The sequence below is a fragment of the Aythya marila genome (genome assembly GCF_965140915.1).
Source record: "Aythya marila genome assembly, chromosome: 5".
NCBI classification, from domain to species: Eukaryota; Metazoa; Chordata; class Aves; order Anseriformes; family Anatidae; genus Aythya; species Aythya marila.
The window spans coordinates 45,105,028-45,123,843 of record NC_139046.1 but is presented as its reverse complement, the minus strand read 5'-3'; the positions used below and the strand labels follow the sequence as shown (position 1 = coordinate 45,123,843).

The window sequence follows — 18,816 nt, the reverse complement described above, 5'->3', positions numbered from 1 at the left end:
GGGACTCTGGGAATGTTAACAACTGAGGCTATATGGCATCAATTTGTTTAATATATCTGAGCATTACTCCGTAGTGCATTGTGTGGTACACTGGAAGAGTAAGTCACACCCAGAATTCCTCTGTGGGAAAAAATGGCTCCATTAACCTTGAGCTAGTTAAGAGTCTTTTATCTCTGAGAGGTGAAGAAGAGAGAGAGAGGAAGAGAAAGAGACGGGAAATGTGGACAGGGAGAGAGAAGAGGGGAGAGAGAGATTGGAGAATACACAACAGCAAAGCAACAGCAGAAATTAAAAGGTATACAGACAGTGGAAGCAGCATAAGGTGACATTACAGAGGAAGGCCACCACACAAAAACCACTAACCCCCAAGAATCACTGGTTCACTAGGACTGCAGGAATGGGACTTTACCACTCCGGACTAGAGATAAAGCACAGAGAAGACAAAGGACAAAACAACTACATTAGCTTAGTATATACTGCATATAGTAACACACATTGAAACTGCAATGGGACTGACAGCCAAGGACACTTACACATTGTACACATTACAGTTCTCACATCTGTTATTAGATGCCTTAACAAACAGCTGCCAAAGATGGAGTGGAAGAAGAATTTATATTTGACAGTCATTTGGAGTGTTTGACACTACACTGTGATTTCTGGCAACAAAGACAAAATAGGAGATTTCTTTTCTTTTACTTAATGTGCAGTTTTCAGTTGTAGTTATCTATTTCAAGCTTATTAACCCATTCTTTAGTTTTAAAACATATTGGTTTCAACACTAGAAATAAGGAAAAAACAACAAAAAATACCCAAATCAAAGAACAAAAAGAAATTTACAACCTTCCCTCTATAATATTAAATGAAAAACAAAACAAAACATGTTAAATAGTTCTTCATTTTTTTTTTTAATCCGAAGTGTTATTTGACGTTGCAAAATTAGCCTCAGTTACACTGAGAAAAAAAAATAAAGCAAAACAATATGCACCTAAGAAACTGCTCCTTGCGTCAATTAAATTGAGTTTTTTGTTTTTAAGCACTTTTTGAAAAAGGCTTCCTGACCCATTTAAATTTGATATGAGGCTATGCTTGTTAGTTTGGAGGTAAAAAATTTTAAGTCCTGCAGCAAATGTTAATGAGGGCTTTTGTCTTAACTAACCAAGGAGACTGCAGCACCCGACTATAGACCAGTACGGAACACATTCTTTTCAAAAAACCCAGCCCACAAGCTGCATATTGTATGAAGACATTACAGATTAATAAATGATAGCACCATGGTTTTAGAAATTAAGTTAAAGTTTCAGTAATTAACATTTAGTCCAACTTTTCAACATTCTAGTCACAGGCCAGAAATTAACTTTTTAAGAACCCAAATTATTTTATGTGCAAGTAAGAAAATCTTAACCATAAAAAGAGAATTAAACTCTGCATAAAATTCTAAAATACTATCCCCTATTTTAAAGGAATTAGGAACAAAAACCCCTTTTCATTTGACTTAGTCAAACAGGGCACATTGTTTATGCTTGTCTCTTTTAATCTTGATCATATCAAGATCATTTTGAAGTAAAACCAATGGTTGTCACTTTAAAATCTCTTTACCACAACACTGAGTATTCTATGGCAGAGGCATACACATATTAAAGGCATCTTAATAAAGATGCAAAGGAAAAAACACACATCTTAGAAGAAGACAAAATGGCAGGCAACTGGTACTTCGACTCTCTGAAGGCAAAAATAAAAAAATATCTTTACATTAAAGAATAAGTCAAGTTAAAGAGAAAGGGAATGAAATGCGGACCATCATATTGAGAGAATAAGCTGACCTGCTCAAATTCAAAGTGCTAGAATTAAAGGTCTAAATTAAAACACAGTCTATGCCTCAGAGTATAACACTGAACACAGTATGTGGTCATATTTCAATCCTCTTTCCGTTCCAGAGTCTGTGTAGTATGAATGCCATTGCTGTACACAGGAAATGGAAGAGTGGAAAAAAGTCCTTCGGCAGTCGTGAACACATTCCCTGCAGGCATTTGGGTCAGACTGGCCCCGCTCACAGCACTTCCAAACGGTCCCGACATATTGAGTCGGTGAACGTGGTGGTAGAGCATTTCCATCGGTGTTTTAGGATCCAGCCCAAAGCTGGGGCTGTTAACATCAACAAAGTTAACAGCATGGGTGTTGGGAAGGAGGTTGCCCTGCATGGCTAAAGTAACTTCAGCTGGAGCATACCGGATAGTGCCAGTGGTGTAGACCCTCTGAGCAGCAGTGCTGGTCGCGGCAAGGGTTCCTGTTACCCTGTGAACCAAAGGAAGCACCACATTGCCTGCTTGTAACCTCTGAAGGGCTTCCAGATCCCCAGTGTACAACAAAGAGTTGGAAGTTGTGGGACCTCCTGGATGTTTGTCCCGTGGAGATGCTGAAAGCGGGGGTGACAAAGGGTCAGAGGACACAGGAGCCAAGGCTGAGTTGGATGAGGTGCTGAACTGAGTTTTACGGCTGGCAGTATTTTCAGTCCCTGGTGGGGTGAGAACAGAGTCTGGAATGGAGACATGTAAACTACTGCTGGCTTGAGGGGAAGGGAAGTGCTCGGAGCTGGGGGGCTTGGTCATACTGTAGGGTGATTCATTCCTTGAGATTTCCCTGTTGGGTGGGTAATTCCAAATACTGCTATCATTATCAAAATTGATAGGTTCTGAGATTTCTGTTTTAATTTTGAGCACTGAGGCACTGTTTGGCGACGAGAGCAGCTGGGGCTGGTCCACCAAAGCTGAGTCAAGTCCATTTGGGCTTGAGGTGCTTGACAGCCTTCTCCGGGTCATGCTGCCTCCCTTTTGCTTTTTTCTCCTCTTCTTCCTTTTTTGATGTTTGCTGGAAGACTGGGCATTTACTTCCCCTGCACTGTCTGAGTCCTTGGCACTGTCCGAAGTCAGTGATTCACAGTTCTGCAACCGCAGGTCTGACTCACTCTCAACATAACGCTCCACCTTGATCTGCATAGAGCCAAGAGTGCCAAAACTGTCCTCAGGGGCCTTTTGATTCTCAAAGTCAGAGTTTTCAAAGCTGTCATCACTGTCCCTGCTGTCCTGGTTGCTGGAGCTGTTCCCATCATCGTTGCAGTTCATTTCATTATCCGACTGATTTCCTGACTTTTTCCTGTCGGATTCAGGGTCTTCACTGTTTTCTGACTGGTTTCCTTTCTCATCTGACTTTGAGTTCTCATTGTCCTCTGAAGCAAAAGGAAAGTGAAACAAACCGTTAGCAACAAGAACGTAATATTACAGCACAAGTCCAGGTTTCGACCTACCAATGAGATCTGATTGCTGTAAACGTTTCTGCAACAGGTGTTCTCTTCTGTAGATCCACATTTGCGTACTACATTGTGTTGGGAGAGTTTTGATCACCAGGAATCTCTCTGACTCAGGACTGTCAAACACGCTAAAAGCTGATGCTACATGGCCTGAAATTTCTTTGAATATGATCTCAGGCACCTTGACAGAGGGAGCCTTTCCATCTGCTGTCTCAGCAGGAACTATTTTGACCACTGTGAGCACAACAGCCCTGGAGCTGCCTCATCCAAAGAGGAGTCAGTGAACAATCCCATTATGACCATTATGATTGTTCTTTCACTTCTGTGTTCTCCTAAAGTGGGAAGGCAACAAGATGTAGCACTATTAACTAATGAGGATTCTTAGTCCTCTCATCTCATTTTCCTTCACCTTTGCCACTTCTGAAGCGGCAGAGTGTCTCTGACTTCAGTGGAATTACTGCCGATCTCCTCCAGTGTGAGAGGAGAAGCAGGTCATATATGCCTAAATCTTAATGAATAAACCAGTTAAAACAATTTTGTTACGTTGCTAGACTGTCTTTTCATTTTCCCTTGAAGGGCAAGAAAAAAAAAAAAAAGAAAAAAGATTCAGGCACTGAATTAAGTTTTTGATTGATCCAAATCATCTAAGGGCCATTGAAAACTGCCCAGCTACAGCACTGAGAAACTGTCACTCTTCTTGCCTGAATTCTTTTAGTTGTTTTAGATTTCTTCCTAATTCAAATACAGATGAGATAAACACTCTAGTCCACTGGACTCAGACAGCCAAAGCAGCTCTGAGAAAGAATACTCTCCATTATCATACTGTGTTTGAAAGGGTCATGAAAGGCTTCAGGAGACCCTGTCTTTTACAGAACAGCCAGAAATCTTTTGTTGGGAAATAAAAGATTTTTTTTTTCACTCATCAGGGCCAAGTACTACCCTTTTCAGTATACTTGTTTTAGGAGGAGAAGGGAAGGGCCAGTTTTCCTTTAAAGATTGGTTACCCCTTGGAACCACGTCAATACAAAACAGTTTGCCAGAAATGGTGGAGCAGGTAGGCTTGACAGGGAAGCTGCCTGAGGATTCAGAGCAATGGATTTTACATTTATTTCATTTAAGTTACTTAAAGAGACTTTTGCTTGAGTCCTTAGCAACAGAAAGACCTAAGACCTTTCATATTGAAAAACAAAACACACCGAAGCAAATTAACAGCCACAAAACCCTAAATTGGAGCCAGCTTTTTGTTCTATTTAGGGCCGAGTTTCTCTTACAATTTCTATTTATTTATTTATTGTTTTTTGGAATATACTGATTTTTAAAACTATGGTTTCTGATTGGTTAAGTGTGGGCTTAGGGTGAATTAGTCTAAAACTGCAAACAATTTGCCTGGGATTTTATCAGAGCTTGATCTGAACTTGGTTGCATCCAAGACGCTGCTCTGATTTCAGGTCCCTTGCTATTTCTGTTTATTTTTTGTTTTTATTTTTTTGTAAGGAGAAACCCTCTGCTCCTGCTGCCTACCAAACTTCCAGACATCTTCTGAGCTGTATACCTTTGAAGCTGTGCACCTTTGAAGAATGCTCTCTTGTACTGTCAGCCTTAGGAGTCATGACTGTATGTGCACTTCTCACCTGGAGAAACTTACAGTGCACATGGGAAATGCAAACTTGTAACCATATCTGCGTTATGTGGCTATGTAGGAACAAGGCAGTATAAAGAAGCACTCAGAATGGGTGAAGAGATTCTCAGTTGTGGTAGGTGTCAAGCCTGTATAGGTGCCTAAGGTTGACTTAAACCATCAAACCAAGCTGTCAAAGGAGAACAAATAAATGCAAAAGATGAAAAGGGGACAGCCATATCATATAATGTAACACTGTGATGCGTTCCTCTTGCTTTTGCTTGATTTATGTCAATGCAATCCATTTTCTCCAATATTTTTTGAGTGTTATCATAGACATGAGAGATGAATCAGATACATAACGCATGCTATGTCAAAGTGAAGAAACATCCTCAGTTCTTGGGCCACAGGCAACCATACTCTTTAAAAACCAGCTTTAAAAGCCAGTTTGTGCCTAGGTAATCATTTTTAAAACTAATGGAGAATGTGTGAACCATCTGTGCACTGGACCACCTGTATGACTAATTTATACATTGAGCCTGACAATTACATTTAGCTTTTAAAAAACAGCTGAAGTCCCACACTTAAAGAGCTCAGAAACAAGTACTTGAACCCATACCTTCTAATAAAATCTAATTCTTTTAACCCAAGAAAACCCACAGATTTTGCAATCTTCACTGCCCCCTAGTGAGGCTAATAAAAAAAAAAAAGCATTTATACAGCAAAAAGTGTCATAAAGACTGACAGTAGAGATTTATATTCAGAAAGTATGACTACTTTTGAAAGATAAGAACTTGAATTATATTCAACTGTTACAATTCTGGGCCCTTGCATAAGGCACAACACCTGTTCAAGAAGCTTAGCTGGGGAACCAATTATTTAGTTCAGTGCAATGTAAGCAAGAATGTATCCACTGTACGAATAGAAAAACTGCAGAAATGGAGATACTGTGGAAATGCTGAAGCTATTAAAAGATTATATACTTTTGAGAAGTATAAGCAATTGTAAAGGCAACCATGTGGCATTCTTGATACAGATCTTTTGTGGGTGTAAAGATGCACCATGTGTGTTACCTGAGTTGTCCTTTGAGTCCGATTCAGAGTCAGAGGTCTCTGAGGATTCTGAGGTTTTCTCTGGCAGATGAGGAAGTTGTGCAATATCCATAGGAGTGTCCTTGTATTCTGGGTTACTGAAGAAGAGACAGCAAATATATACAAGTTGAATGATTTGCAGTTTCATGTTTTTATCCTCTTGTCATATCAAAGTTCAGGAACAAAGAACATAAATAGGAAGAATAGCAGAGCAAGCAAACAAACAAACCAACAAAAAACAAACAAAAAACACCACACACATTTTTGTTTCCTCAGAGCTTTACAGCAATGATTTTATGATGGTTTATTTTAATAGTCTTGTCAAATATTTATATTGACCAGGTTTAAAAACTGTTTCATTCTAGTGAAGTTTTAGAGCTAACAAAGTATTCTTACTCAAAAAGGACTGTGGTGGTTTTACCATGCTGGGCAGCTAAACACCACAGTGGGACACCATGGCTTGTGTGATATCTAGTAGAACTACACTCTATCATCATCCAAGAAGAGAATATCTCGATTTCAATCCCATTACTGTGCCTGGAAGGACAGGGAGTGTGTTTTAACTTTTTCAATCTGTTTCTCTTCCACCACCAATGCCTATTAGAGTTATCTCTGTAACAATGTTCTTTATCAACCTTGCCAGAGCCCTTTCAATACCTGTTTTTCTAAATGTCCTGTCTCCCAACAGTTTAATCAAACAGACCATACATAAAGTTAGTAAGAAAGTGATCAGTTAGAGCTAAAGGAAATGACTACTGCTCTGAAGAGTTTGGCCAAGAAATAAGTAAAAATGATATATATTTTTAAAACACTGCACACACGCATCCACATCACCAACAAACCAAAAGCAACCACTCTGACTGTATGACAGATGCACATGTGCATGTTAAGATGCATATGTTAGGGATAAAGAACTGTCAACACACCCATTATAATCATATCTTCATCTGCTCATGTGGTGCTCACCTGTGACTTGTTAGCAATGAACATGACTGCAATGTAAAAAAGCTACATTACCAGACAAACTGAAAAAAATCCTAAGCTTTTTCTCGGTTTTCACATTCTAAAATGTTCCTTTCACAAACCAGTGCAAAGATAGGGGAACACAGACAGCTATACATAAGTGGCATAGGAATGTTGAAAATAAACAAAGTCTTTAACCATTTTTGAATAGGTGAGCATTTCTAAGCAGCTCAAATTCCAGCCCTGTGATAGAGCAGAAAATCTGCAGTCCTGTGTAGAACAATGTGAGGCAGCACTAGCGGTGACTGACACACTATCACAATGACATTGTGCCCATATTCAGCCTATTACAGTGTACTGTGAAAATTCAGAGTTCACACAGTTCACATTGAAATGCCATTCTTACGATTACCATCTTTATGGTTTTGTCCTGACAAAGTGACTTTATTCTGTTGCATCCCAGGGCAGTCCCCAGATTTGCCCCCTCCAAGCAAAAGATGTTTGAGGGCTTTCACACTGTGAATAACAAGTTGCTAGAACAAGAACAGCATTAATCCTCCTTGTCACTATAATTAGTCTATCCTTTTACAGACAGCTGAATCATACTTTCTAATGCATGGAAATGTATACAGACCAGTACTCCTGCTAAGAGTAGACCTAATTATGCCTTGATCTGTCATTAAAATATGGTTTGGACATTTGGATCTTTCATGGGTTCCAGGACTGGGAGAAATCTAAATTAAAAACACAAATTCACTGAAGACGTTAATCTTTCTCTAACAGGCCAGCAGAAAAATCAAGTTCTGGGAGCAGCCTTGAGTAAGACCACACTGCTTGTCTCTCTCTCTCTCTGTTAGATTTACTCTGTTGGTAGAGAAAATAGATAAAATAATGTTTGTGGACTAGGCTCCCTCAGTGTCTGAAAAGCAGCAATGGGGACAGAGGCAACTGTTTATAATTTTTTATGGCCCACTTTTCCAGTTAGAAAATGAGCACATTTCTGGGCAGTTTGAAGCCCTGCTAGGACTGGGACACTGAAGCACTTCCAGTGTAGAGCTGGCAGGTTTAAGCTGAACTCTTGAAATGCTGCATTCAACCCCTCTTCTGTAGGCTAAGCTAATGCTTCACTCTGTTGAGTGTACACCTTGTTTTAAAGAAGAGGGAAGAAAAAAATAAGCAGGATAAGGATATATTTGGAAATGCCCAAGCTCAAACATAGCAGGACAGAACCATCCAAGCCCCAGTTTACATTCTATCACTGTGTAAGGCTTCCCACAGTATCCCTCAATGCTCTCCTGCAAAGGGTTGATTCCCCAAGAGGGGAATCAGAAGTATTTCAACATGCAAGTTTAGGCAGGCATGGTCTCTTCAGGGCTTGCTGGACTTGGCATAATAAGTCACAATCTAACCCCTAGACATCACTTTGAACTCTCATGGCATCAAAGGGAATGTAACAAACCATGACAAGCAACTTAAAAGGAGAACAGGCCAGAAAATGACAATTGCATTTCACGACAATCTCAAGGTTTCAAATTTTATTTGTTTGTTTGTTCTGCTCTGGAATGAAACAGAAAATCCCCCAATCTTATTGAACACTTTCACATAACAGAATGTGCTGAAAGGTATTTTCAGATGAGAAAGGTCAGGTTTATAATTCACTGTCTCACTGACTGTTGGTCTTTCCTTGAGCTCAGTAACCAGCCCTTTAAAAACACTTGTGCTTAGTAAAAAATAATTTCTCAAGGAAGAGTCTCTCATTATTTCCATTTTAAATAGTCTTAAGAGCTATTTTTGTTTGTGAATCCCAGTTTACTTTTTCAAGGTGAATGCCATTTGATGGTTACAGGAACAAATTATTTCAAGGCTTTTCTTCTAAGAAAATTCCTCTCTCTGGACTGAGAGGTGAACACCTGTCAGAGACAGGTTTTTGAAGGAAGTTTGCTTCTATGCATTTTCAATAACCAAATAAACCAGTGCCCAACACTTCATAACAGATTTTGTAACACAGACACTGCAAGTTGGCGTGAATCTTTTTTACATTTCAGCTGAGGTTGGGTAGCAAAAGGCATGCAATAAAATGAAAGAAGGTTTATTTGAAGACTAAAGCAGTGTAATAATTCAAAAATATTTCAGTGTACAGAGACATGACCAATATCTTAATGCATTCAACCAAATGGCATTCATTTTGAGGTGGACCATATGAAAAAGTTGTTCTCATTAACTCTCTCCAGCAGGCAATTGTTTTTTTCCCCAAAAGTCTCACCAGCATAGTCAAGCAACAGAGAGGGCAGTTCAAGTGAGAGAAAGGACTCAAAAACATACCTGAGAAGGTAGTTGACCCAGATGATATTCTTCTCACTTGCGTTCTTGGCATTAACAGCTATAGTTGCACTAGACTGTATCCAGATATAACCTCCATTCTTCTGCATCCAGCGGTAATACTTTGTTACACACTGACCCTTATTCAGCACTGAGGAAAAATACAAACAAAACAGAAACAAGATATATTGCATGTTAGAGCTGTAGTAAAATGATCTTCACTGTTCAACATGCCACATGTATGAGCAAAAGATGCTCAACTTCTTTTAGGTTTAATGCAGCATGCCAATGAGATGACACACAGGATCTGAAGCTCAGTATAACTTGTTGTATGTTTTACAAGCTTTTAAAGTATAATTTTAATCTGTTTTTGGAAACTCTAGTGGAAGAAGAAAAGTAAAAAGAACTACAAATCTCTTTGGTTCACAGAATACTTATTGCTGTGTGGACATTTTCAATGCACTCAATGTCAGATTGTAAAAAAGAAAAAGAAAAAAAGAGGCAAATTTATATGTGATTTATTCATAGCTCCTAGGTAGACCTCTTTGAGATTCTGGATATTTGAAAGGTTTGGGAAGATACTCTACCCCTGCTGCTTTGATCATTTCTCCTTATTGCAGGCTATATCAACTACTGAACTTATACATCTGTTTCTTTGATCTTGTCAAACAGAATTTACAGTTCTCAGATGAACCAAATCTCCACTGGTCAGTAGGGGGAAAGTCTTGGGAGAATTTACTTTCTACCGAAGCAAAGTAAATCCGCCAGCAGACTGAGAAAGAGGCCTAAGGGAGGCACAGAGTGACTCGGCTAGAGCCAAAGAGTGACAGCTCTCTCCAACGTTTGAAATATGCTAGGAAACAGAGAAACAAGTAAAAGCAGTCAGTAATGGGAAATGGTGTTATTATATGCTCACAGAAAGTAGGCTTAAAATACAGATGCTTAAAGTAAATCTTCAACCAAAATATTGCCATGTTGAAATGGGTTTGGTTTGTGTTTGATTCCTCGGTGTCAGGAAAAAGGGATGAAATACCAATCTTTCAGAGGAAGGATGCTGAATATTTTAAAGAAAATGTAAAAAAATCTAGGTACTATTGTTACTTACTCTCGTCTGCATTTCTCACTAATCCCATAAAGCTTTGTGCACTAGAGGGCAGTGTGCATTCATATACACCTTCTGCTTTTGTCATGTCCTTGTCTCCGTCTGCTAAAATGAAAAACCTCTAACTGCTGTAATAAATTTGGCTAAATTAGCTGCTAAATGGTTATCTCAAGTAATATGTATTTGCATTAATCATCTTGCTCTAAACCAGAACAAGCCAGAGTCCTAAAGATGTAGTAAATTCATATTGTCCATTTAATTACGGCTAATAAGTGCTTCATATACAATAGTTTCATGAAGTACATTTTTATTTTTTTATTTTTTTTTTAAGAGGGAAAAGAAAAAAGTCACTTTGGAAAAGAATAAGTATGTAAGGCAGTTAAAGTTCCTACCATAAATGTGACAAATGACACAGGAGCTTTCAAGTTAACCAAATGTCTATACCCCTAATTATACATACGAATGTAGCTATATCTAAATCCATGTACAACATGTATCTATGGAAAAAGATATTTATAAAGACAGTCCTAAAAAAACAGATTCTCTCCTACCTTGGAGGGCCCCCCTCAACTCTGATTTTTCAACTATTGAATAAAAAAGTGCCTGTTAAAAGTTCAGTGTAAGGTTCAGCTGCAATATGAACAAATGCTTGTGATCTGGGTCCTGTTGTTTTTCAGCAGCATCTAGTCAACTAGGTTTGATTCTAGCACAGAATTTGTGGAAACATCCACAAGTTTCCCTATATTTTTATTTTTGCATTCCAAGCTCCAAATGTTCTGCAATGATAATTCATTGGCTTCAAAACCTCATTATACAGCAGAATAAAGATAAAATATTAACAACTGATTACCCAGCATTTCTGTCAAACCAATGTTGCATCCCATTTAAGAAAACAATCTCACATAAATTAGTCCAACTTTATTAGTTATGAAGAATAAGGGACGAAACTGCTGTAGATTTTGATTATGGTAGACTTTTCCATTTCAGTAAAATAGAACATTCAAAATGCTCTTGTTTACAGCTGACAGTAATATTGATATGCCTGGAAGTCTGGAGTGATATTGTCTCTTCTCTTGAAAGCTGTACACCTATGGTTGCAGGCAGAAACTAGTAAATTCTATCTGCACCTGTGTCTATTAATTATACTGTCCTGTTCTTTATAACATTTTTTATCTAAGGAGTTTACCATGCTGTACCAATAGTAAAAGATGAATCCTTGCAACTGCCCACATGCACATTTGAAAGTCAAAGTGAGCCACTAGCCAGTGACTGAAGAGGACACTGCAGTTCTGCACAGTGGTAACTACGGGCACCCAGATCCTCCAGACCTTTCAAGTCCATTTCATCCTAGACAAGTCATTGCCTCCTCCAGTGCCATTTATATCGGTTGTAGCACTACTGGAAAAGTCTGTGTCATGAGCTGCACTGACTGCTCATTTCAGAACTATGGAAAAAGGCAAAATTAATACCCTGCAAGTTATTTCTGAAGGAAAAGGTGCTTGCTTTTTCAAGAAAAAGAATTCAATGCATCTGAGGTGCATGTGAACTATCTACAGCCACAGTTCAGGCTCCCAAGTAGCTGTGCATCCAAAGAACATTTGAAATACTGTCTTGAAAATAAACTTTACATGAAGTTCATCTACCTGCAAATTCCCACCCTCTATTTGGCCAGCTCAGATATATTACCACATATACAGAATATTCCTCCCTGCAACTGTCTAAAGCACGTTTCATATGAGAGATTTGTGGACCAAGCTCTGAAGGAAGTCCCATGATTCAATATAAAAATTCTCTCTGTAAAGAGATTCTCTGGCAGACCAGCTGTGCTGTGCTGCTAAATCTGGTTCTTATCTCCTCTGAGAGTGCACTAGACAGCCCCCAACCCAGGTCTGAAAGATCATTCTATAGCTTGGTAAGAAATTTCTCAATGTGCTGAAACAGAAAAAATGAAAACAATTGAAATGCTTTCTAATTTATAGTATTTTTAACTGTTGACACTGCCAAGAAGCAACTTAGGAATTAAATGAGAACTTTGAGAAAACAGGAAGAGAAATCTGTCTGCTTTACTAATAGCCTATTGTTACTGAGGAAATTCGGTTTCATTTTGAGGATCTTCAGCTTGCGGGTACGGGGAGTCCATTAATAAAAGTTACTGGTTTTGAGAATAAATGAAAGTACAGAATTAGTCCAACCTAAGCTGTGCTTGTGAAGTTATTTTTTGTTACTAGCAATGGATTGCACATTTCAGTTTAGCATAAGCTTATGAAAAAGTAATGTCATTTGGACCACATCCTGAACTTAATCAGACTGTATTTAAGGCAATTCCCTTGCTGAGTTCAGGCCTATACTTTTGTACACTGAGAAATGCATAGAGTTTTAAGCTTTTATTTGCTAGTGTGAAAGTATACATGGAGTACCCAGTCTGGCATACAAAGCAATATTGGGAAAGTGAGAGTTGGGACCACATCAGCAGGATGGCAAAGATAACCGAAGTGAGATGTGATTGTGCAGGATTGGGTGTGTCAGTCTATTTGTAAGAATAGTGGGGAAGGTGACTTCTCTTACAGACTCGGTTTCTTCTGCCAACAAATGCATGTCTCCAAAATGTAAATGGGAGTTAAATGTTTATAGGAAAAAGGAGAAAAAAACCCGATCTTGTTACTAAGCCAAATTGTGTGGAAATACAGAGAAATCTTTAAAAAAACCTGGCTTTTCAGCTGAATACATGTCAGGAGCAAACTTTACAATGAGTATAACTGTGAACAAGAGAATGAAACAAATCCTACACAGGAGGAATGAGATGACATATATAATTATATATTCATGTATACATATCTTTATAAACCCTTTAGTTAAAGGTAATTACCGAAGGTTAATGTTTTACAACTAGTTACCTTTACATCAGCTGCACATAGATATTCCCTGAAATGGTGGATGCTAAACTTGAATAAAATTTGCTGAAACACTACCTATTTACTTAGTTTGAATTCAGCAATTAACATGCAAGAAATGCACAGTATGTCATGCTAAGAACTAAAAAAAAAATCTCACTTCTTTGTCAAAGTATGAATATATTGCTATGTACACAGTTCCCAACAGAGGGATTTCAGTTTTCCTTGGTAGCTTTGCGCACAGCAATATTCTTGTAGTAGTGGAGTGAAGGAGGGGGGAGAAGAAGAAACAGTCAGTGTTCTTTGCAGGAACCTATTTCTGTTAGAAAATCAAAATAAATCAGTACAAGTTTGTCTTCAGAAATATGGTTACAAAAAGAAAAAGAGCATGGTTTCTTCCTGTAAGGCTGTTCTGAGAAATCAAAGCCAAAGCTTCTAAATAGTGAGTTGTGTTTCAGAAGAAGGAAGTAGCTTAATTCAGTTTGAAGAGGAGATGAAGAAACTGTATATCAAAAGCAGTCTTTTAGCAAAGTCTCTTACAAAAGGACATTTTACTCATGTGCATATGCATTTAAAAGCTACACTATATTGCGTATTCAGGTAAGTATTGAGTAAATAGGAAATGATGAGATCATCTTACATATTCACACAGCTTCACAAAGAGGTTCTTTATAATTGGTGAAAATATTGAGGTTACATCTGCTGTGCTATTCAGCCTTCTCCTTGAAATACCTTTATCAATGACTGTATGGTATTGATACTGAATTCCCCTTGTAATAAACTTATAAGAATGTTTTTAATTTACTGCAAGAGGATGAAAATGCCATACTTAATACCACGGTTGGATACTTAGCTGCAGCCACAAGTACTCCTTCTACATTCACAAAACTGGCAGATGAAACATGAAAAGGAATACTGACTCTTTAATCTCCACTTCTCCACCTAAGGCCCAAGGCAAGCTGACAGGGTAACTTCGTTCTGGAAACAGAAGGGTTTTTTTTTATATTATTATTATTTTTTAAATTCTGGATTACTTCTTCTTCTGCTTTTGAAAACTGTGGGCTATAGGGGAATGAACCTGGCATAGACTTAAAACAAGAACAAGTTTCTTTATCTGAAAAGTTACAGTCCTTGATGCTTACAGGAAGGTCATTTTCAAAACCCACAGGAAAAAGAGCATCACAGCCAGAAAGAGTGCATTAAGTGCCTTATTTGCTTGTAACAGAGACAGTTTTTCATTTATAACAGCTCCAAGGATCAAGTGAGTCTTTGATGTTGTAAGGACTTTTCTATAGATTTTGCAATTAGTGAGATGTTTTAAATAGTAGGCATCCACAGACTGGATTTTAGCAATGAAAAAAAAAAAGTACTGAAGAATATTTGGCAATGCTAAATGATGTTTGTTACTTAAACAGCATTATGAGATAGATGACAGAGGACCTGTAGACATACTGTGAGCAAATATGTCACCTGTACAATTCAACACTTTGATTTAGTACCTGCTATTCTCATGGGGTAAAGAAGAAGGGATGTAGGCAAGGGCTGTGTGCAAACGTGCTTTCTCAACACCAAGTCAAAAGTGGGGCCAAGCAGATTGCTTGGAGAATACCACCACAATAAGTCTCCATGGGTCATGTTGCTCTACCTGCCATCACTGCAGACAATTGCTTACCAGCTCTGGGTGACTTCAAGTCTCTCAACACAGTTCTCTTAAGAAAAAATAAAATATGGTAACTGTTTAGAAAAATGTCGGTTCTATGAGGCTTTAGAAAATATTTTACTTAAACTGTACAGCATGAAAAAGGCCTGAATGCCATACAAAGAACATCTTTTTTGTGTCTGAGTAGAATGAGGTGTATTCAGTGTACTGTGTCAGTAACATTGACCTGAGACCTTGGCTGCTCTCCTGCTATAGATATTAGACAGTAATAATTGCTGGACATAAATTCATCTTTTCCAAAGTTGATCAGGAAGTAGCAGTTCATAGTCATGAGAGAAAACTGTACGTCACTGGTACCCAAACTCCCACTTAAATTCTCTATTCACCTGGAATACTTATTTTAAGCATATACTTTTACTCTAAAAATGCTTTGTATAGCAACTGATTCATTGCTTACTTCTGCAGTATGGAATATTGTTAAATCTTCCAGCATGGAAATGTTACATACATAAATGCCTGACAAATCAGGCAAAAATAAGTATCAACAATCTTGCAGGGAAAAACTAAAAGCAAAACCAAACCACTACTCAAATCGTTAATCAGCCATTTAGAAAATCTGAATCTTTTTTTCCCATCCTCCTTTCATGATGGTTATTACATACCATTTACCCATGGTCCATCATTTAAAATTGCAGTTTTCTAATCGTGAAAATGCATGTTTAACAATAACTATTAACAAAAATATATAATGCCAGATTGGATGTTTATTTTAAAACATTATGTGTGTATTGATCAAACGTAATGACAGAATCATAATATCTAAGTCAGTGAACACTAGATGCACTCTTTTATAGAAGCTTACATCATGCATGTCAGAAAATTCTTCTGTTGTTTAACAGATAGAAAGGATGTAAATAAGCAAATTAAGTTTATTTAATAATGAACTGGATTGAAAAAACAAACTCTAGATTTTTCTACCTAGGATTCTCTAGGTTTTCTTCTCTCTTTCTTAACTTTTCCTCTCCCTCATGATTTGTCTGTCTCCCCATGACTTTTAAAACTTCAATCCTGCCATAAAGTGATTTCCTTCTGCTAATATTGAAACGGTCCTTTAGAAACCCAAGCCCGCTTTGAACACCAACTTCAGAGAGAACTTCCATTATCATTAATGAACTCTGTCTGTTCAAACTGGAGGGGAAAATGAAATCCCAGATCCAAATTTTGCCTTCAGCTACTAAAATGCAACATCAGAGGAGAAATTTGGCCCTGCTTGCTCAAGAAGCTTAAATCTGTCCTCCATCTCTCCACTAATATTAATGTCCGTCATATGAAAATCTATGTAAGATTAATGACTTTAGAACATAACCCTTTCCATACCAAATATATCAGTGTACTATACACAGCTACATCTTCTATGAATAGGAAAGGAAAAAGAAGTTTCACTGGGGCTGACCAAAATACAGAAGTAGATTGGCAACTATATTAATTTTCATTCTCAATTGCATAGATTAAAGATGGTCAGTTCCACATGAGATGATACTATCCCTTTAAACATGCTTTCATTTCTGTATTAGGAGTCCCTATTTGGATGCTTGTACTGAGTGAAATGAATATGGTTTTGTCAGACTAATCACTAGAGGAAAGGGATCCACAACACAATGTCATGGTTGCATGGCACAACTGAATGTTCAAATGTCCTTAAAACCACTACAGATGTTTATCATCATCTCACTATTACTGGCAGTGAACTACATAAGACGCATTTAAAGCATGTTGTCCCTTTTAAACCACTTCACTTCACTTGTAAAAAGAATAATAATAATTAAAAATCCCAACAAAATTTCCACCTTTCTTCACAAGCTTTAGTAGCCTTCATAGCTTAGTGCCAGTATCCTCCCACCCCCTCCCCAAAAATCCTTGTAAAATAAAAACAAAATAACTTTCAAGAAAGTAAGTGTCTTATGATCTCAGAACCAATACCTAACAGTCTGTGGAGGTTAGGTATGAAGGTTTCAGATGTTTGGAAGAGCATTCTCAAAAAGCCCTTTGGACCAAAGTACTAGACATCGTCCCATTTGCTCTGTAAGTTTTCAGAAATCAAAAAATAACATTGATCCACCACCAGCCACATCACTCATGGATATCAAAGCCACATGTGATTTAAACAGGTTCTTTTAAATGAGTGCTAATAAGACCTATTGGCACATTATCAAGTATTTGATATATGCTACACATTTTACTGATAGTATTTTCATATCCTTCTTGCTTTGAAAACTGTCTCCCTCAGAGACAACAGGTCAACTACCCAGACCTTTGAAAAAGAAAAGAAAAGAAAAGAAAAAGAAAAAGAAAAGAAAAGAAAAGAAAGAAAAGAAAAGAAAAGAAAAGAAAAGAAAAGAAAAGAAAAGAAAAGAAAAGAAAAGAAAAGAAAAGAAAAGAAAAGAAAAGAAAAGAAAAGAAAAGAAAAGAAAAGAAAAGAAAAGAAAAGCAGCACTAATGTATTTCTAAAATTCTAGAAAGATCTGTAACAGCCTCTTCATACCCTCATTGAATTTCATTTTAGGATGGAGTATTTCACAGCATAGGAACTACAAAAAAAATCCTTACATCATACCTGGATTTTCAATGGAGCAACACCCTGTTTCTAACTTACATAATAAAGAAATGTACACTTTTGGACTCAGTAATCTTGGAGTGAACCTCACCAGTGAAGGTAAAGGGTCTGTGATTCGAAGTACTTTTCCAGACTACCAAATGTTCTTTACCTGGCTTTCCCTTGAACCTTTCCTCTCTGTGAAAAAAACTCCTGAGTATGCTTTCATACACAGCACACTTTTCTCCCTTTGTTTTAGTGGCAAGTGACAAATGTGTGGAGGCCATTTTGTGTTATTTAGGCAGGCAGAGTATTTACACTGACTGATGCACAAGTGTACGAAGAAAAAGTGAGCTATTGACAGAGAGATGACAAACTGAAATGGGGACATACTAATCAGTACTGCATCAAAGAGTCGGGTTTAATTTGAAAATGAAATAGCACCAGGAATTAAGCAAAAGTGTTATTGATGCAAACTGTATCTGAGGTAAAATAACTGTATATTGCTAAGCTACAGAAAGCAAAATTCTTCAATTAAGAAATGGCAAGTTCAGCAGCCAATGGTTTAAATAGCTTAAAGGTTTAGCTTTATGGAGTTTTCCAGTTTGTTAACTATCTAAAAGATCTGATGCTTCTGATGAACTCTCTTATATATCCTTTACATACAGAAAACATTTACCCAACAGCACACAACTAGCATGTGAAAAGCTTAGCCAGAAGATACCATAACAATTAGAAATTTTTGTGGATTTAAGATAGCTGAATATTTATATGGATAATTATTTATATGGATAAACCCAATATTACAATAGAAATATTACTAAACAGTAATATATTAGTAATAATAGTAAAATCGTAATAGTAAAATTACCAAGCCTCCTCTAAAAACAGAAATTTAGGAAGGGGTATAAATTCTCATATTTTAAGCAGTGACCCAACTATGAAATAATAGTATCATATGGAGAAAAAAAGGGTGCAATTCATACATAATTGATTACTGCAGTGTGTTTTCCACCTTATTCTAAAGTAACTGACATTGGTCAGAGAGCAGAAAGTGAGCTAGACAAAGTAGCATCTCTCATAAACATTTGCAGGAGCAAATGCAACAGATGCAGGATTACAGAGCATGGCTAAAAGACATAAAACATACATCCTCTTGGCCTTGTGATTCCTTAAGACTGAAAAACAAACACTAGGCATGGGCTGAAACCAAATTCTATTTTCACCTTTTTCCTGGTATGAATCGAAACCCTGTTTTTTTTGCATGCTTCA

At 37.5% G+C, this 18,816-nt stretch overlaps 1 protein-coding gene across 3 annotated transcripts in view; it reads right to left on the bottom strand.

The window, feature by feature from the left end:
- Window positions 1-1,916: 1,916 nt before the first annotated feature.
- Window positions 1,917-18,816, bottom strand: part of NPAS3 (neuronal PAS domain protein 3) — a gene marked incomplete at its 3' end in the record, with an annotated part of 610,700 nt that continues 593,800 nt past the window's right edge. For all 3 annotated transcript variants that reach the window (XM_082761139.1, XM_082761140.1, XM_082761138.1), the window contains 3 exons: window positions 9,302-9,449; window positions 5,999-6,114; window positions 1,917-3,226 (listed from right to left, as the gene is read on the bottom strand). In XM_082761139.1, the coding sequence (XP_082617265.1) occupies window positions 1,917-3,226; window positions 5,999-6,114; window positions 9,302-9,449 (1,574 nt within the window). The remainder of the gene's footprint in view (window positions 3,227-5,998; window positions 6,115-9,301; window positions 9,450-18,816) is intronic.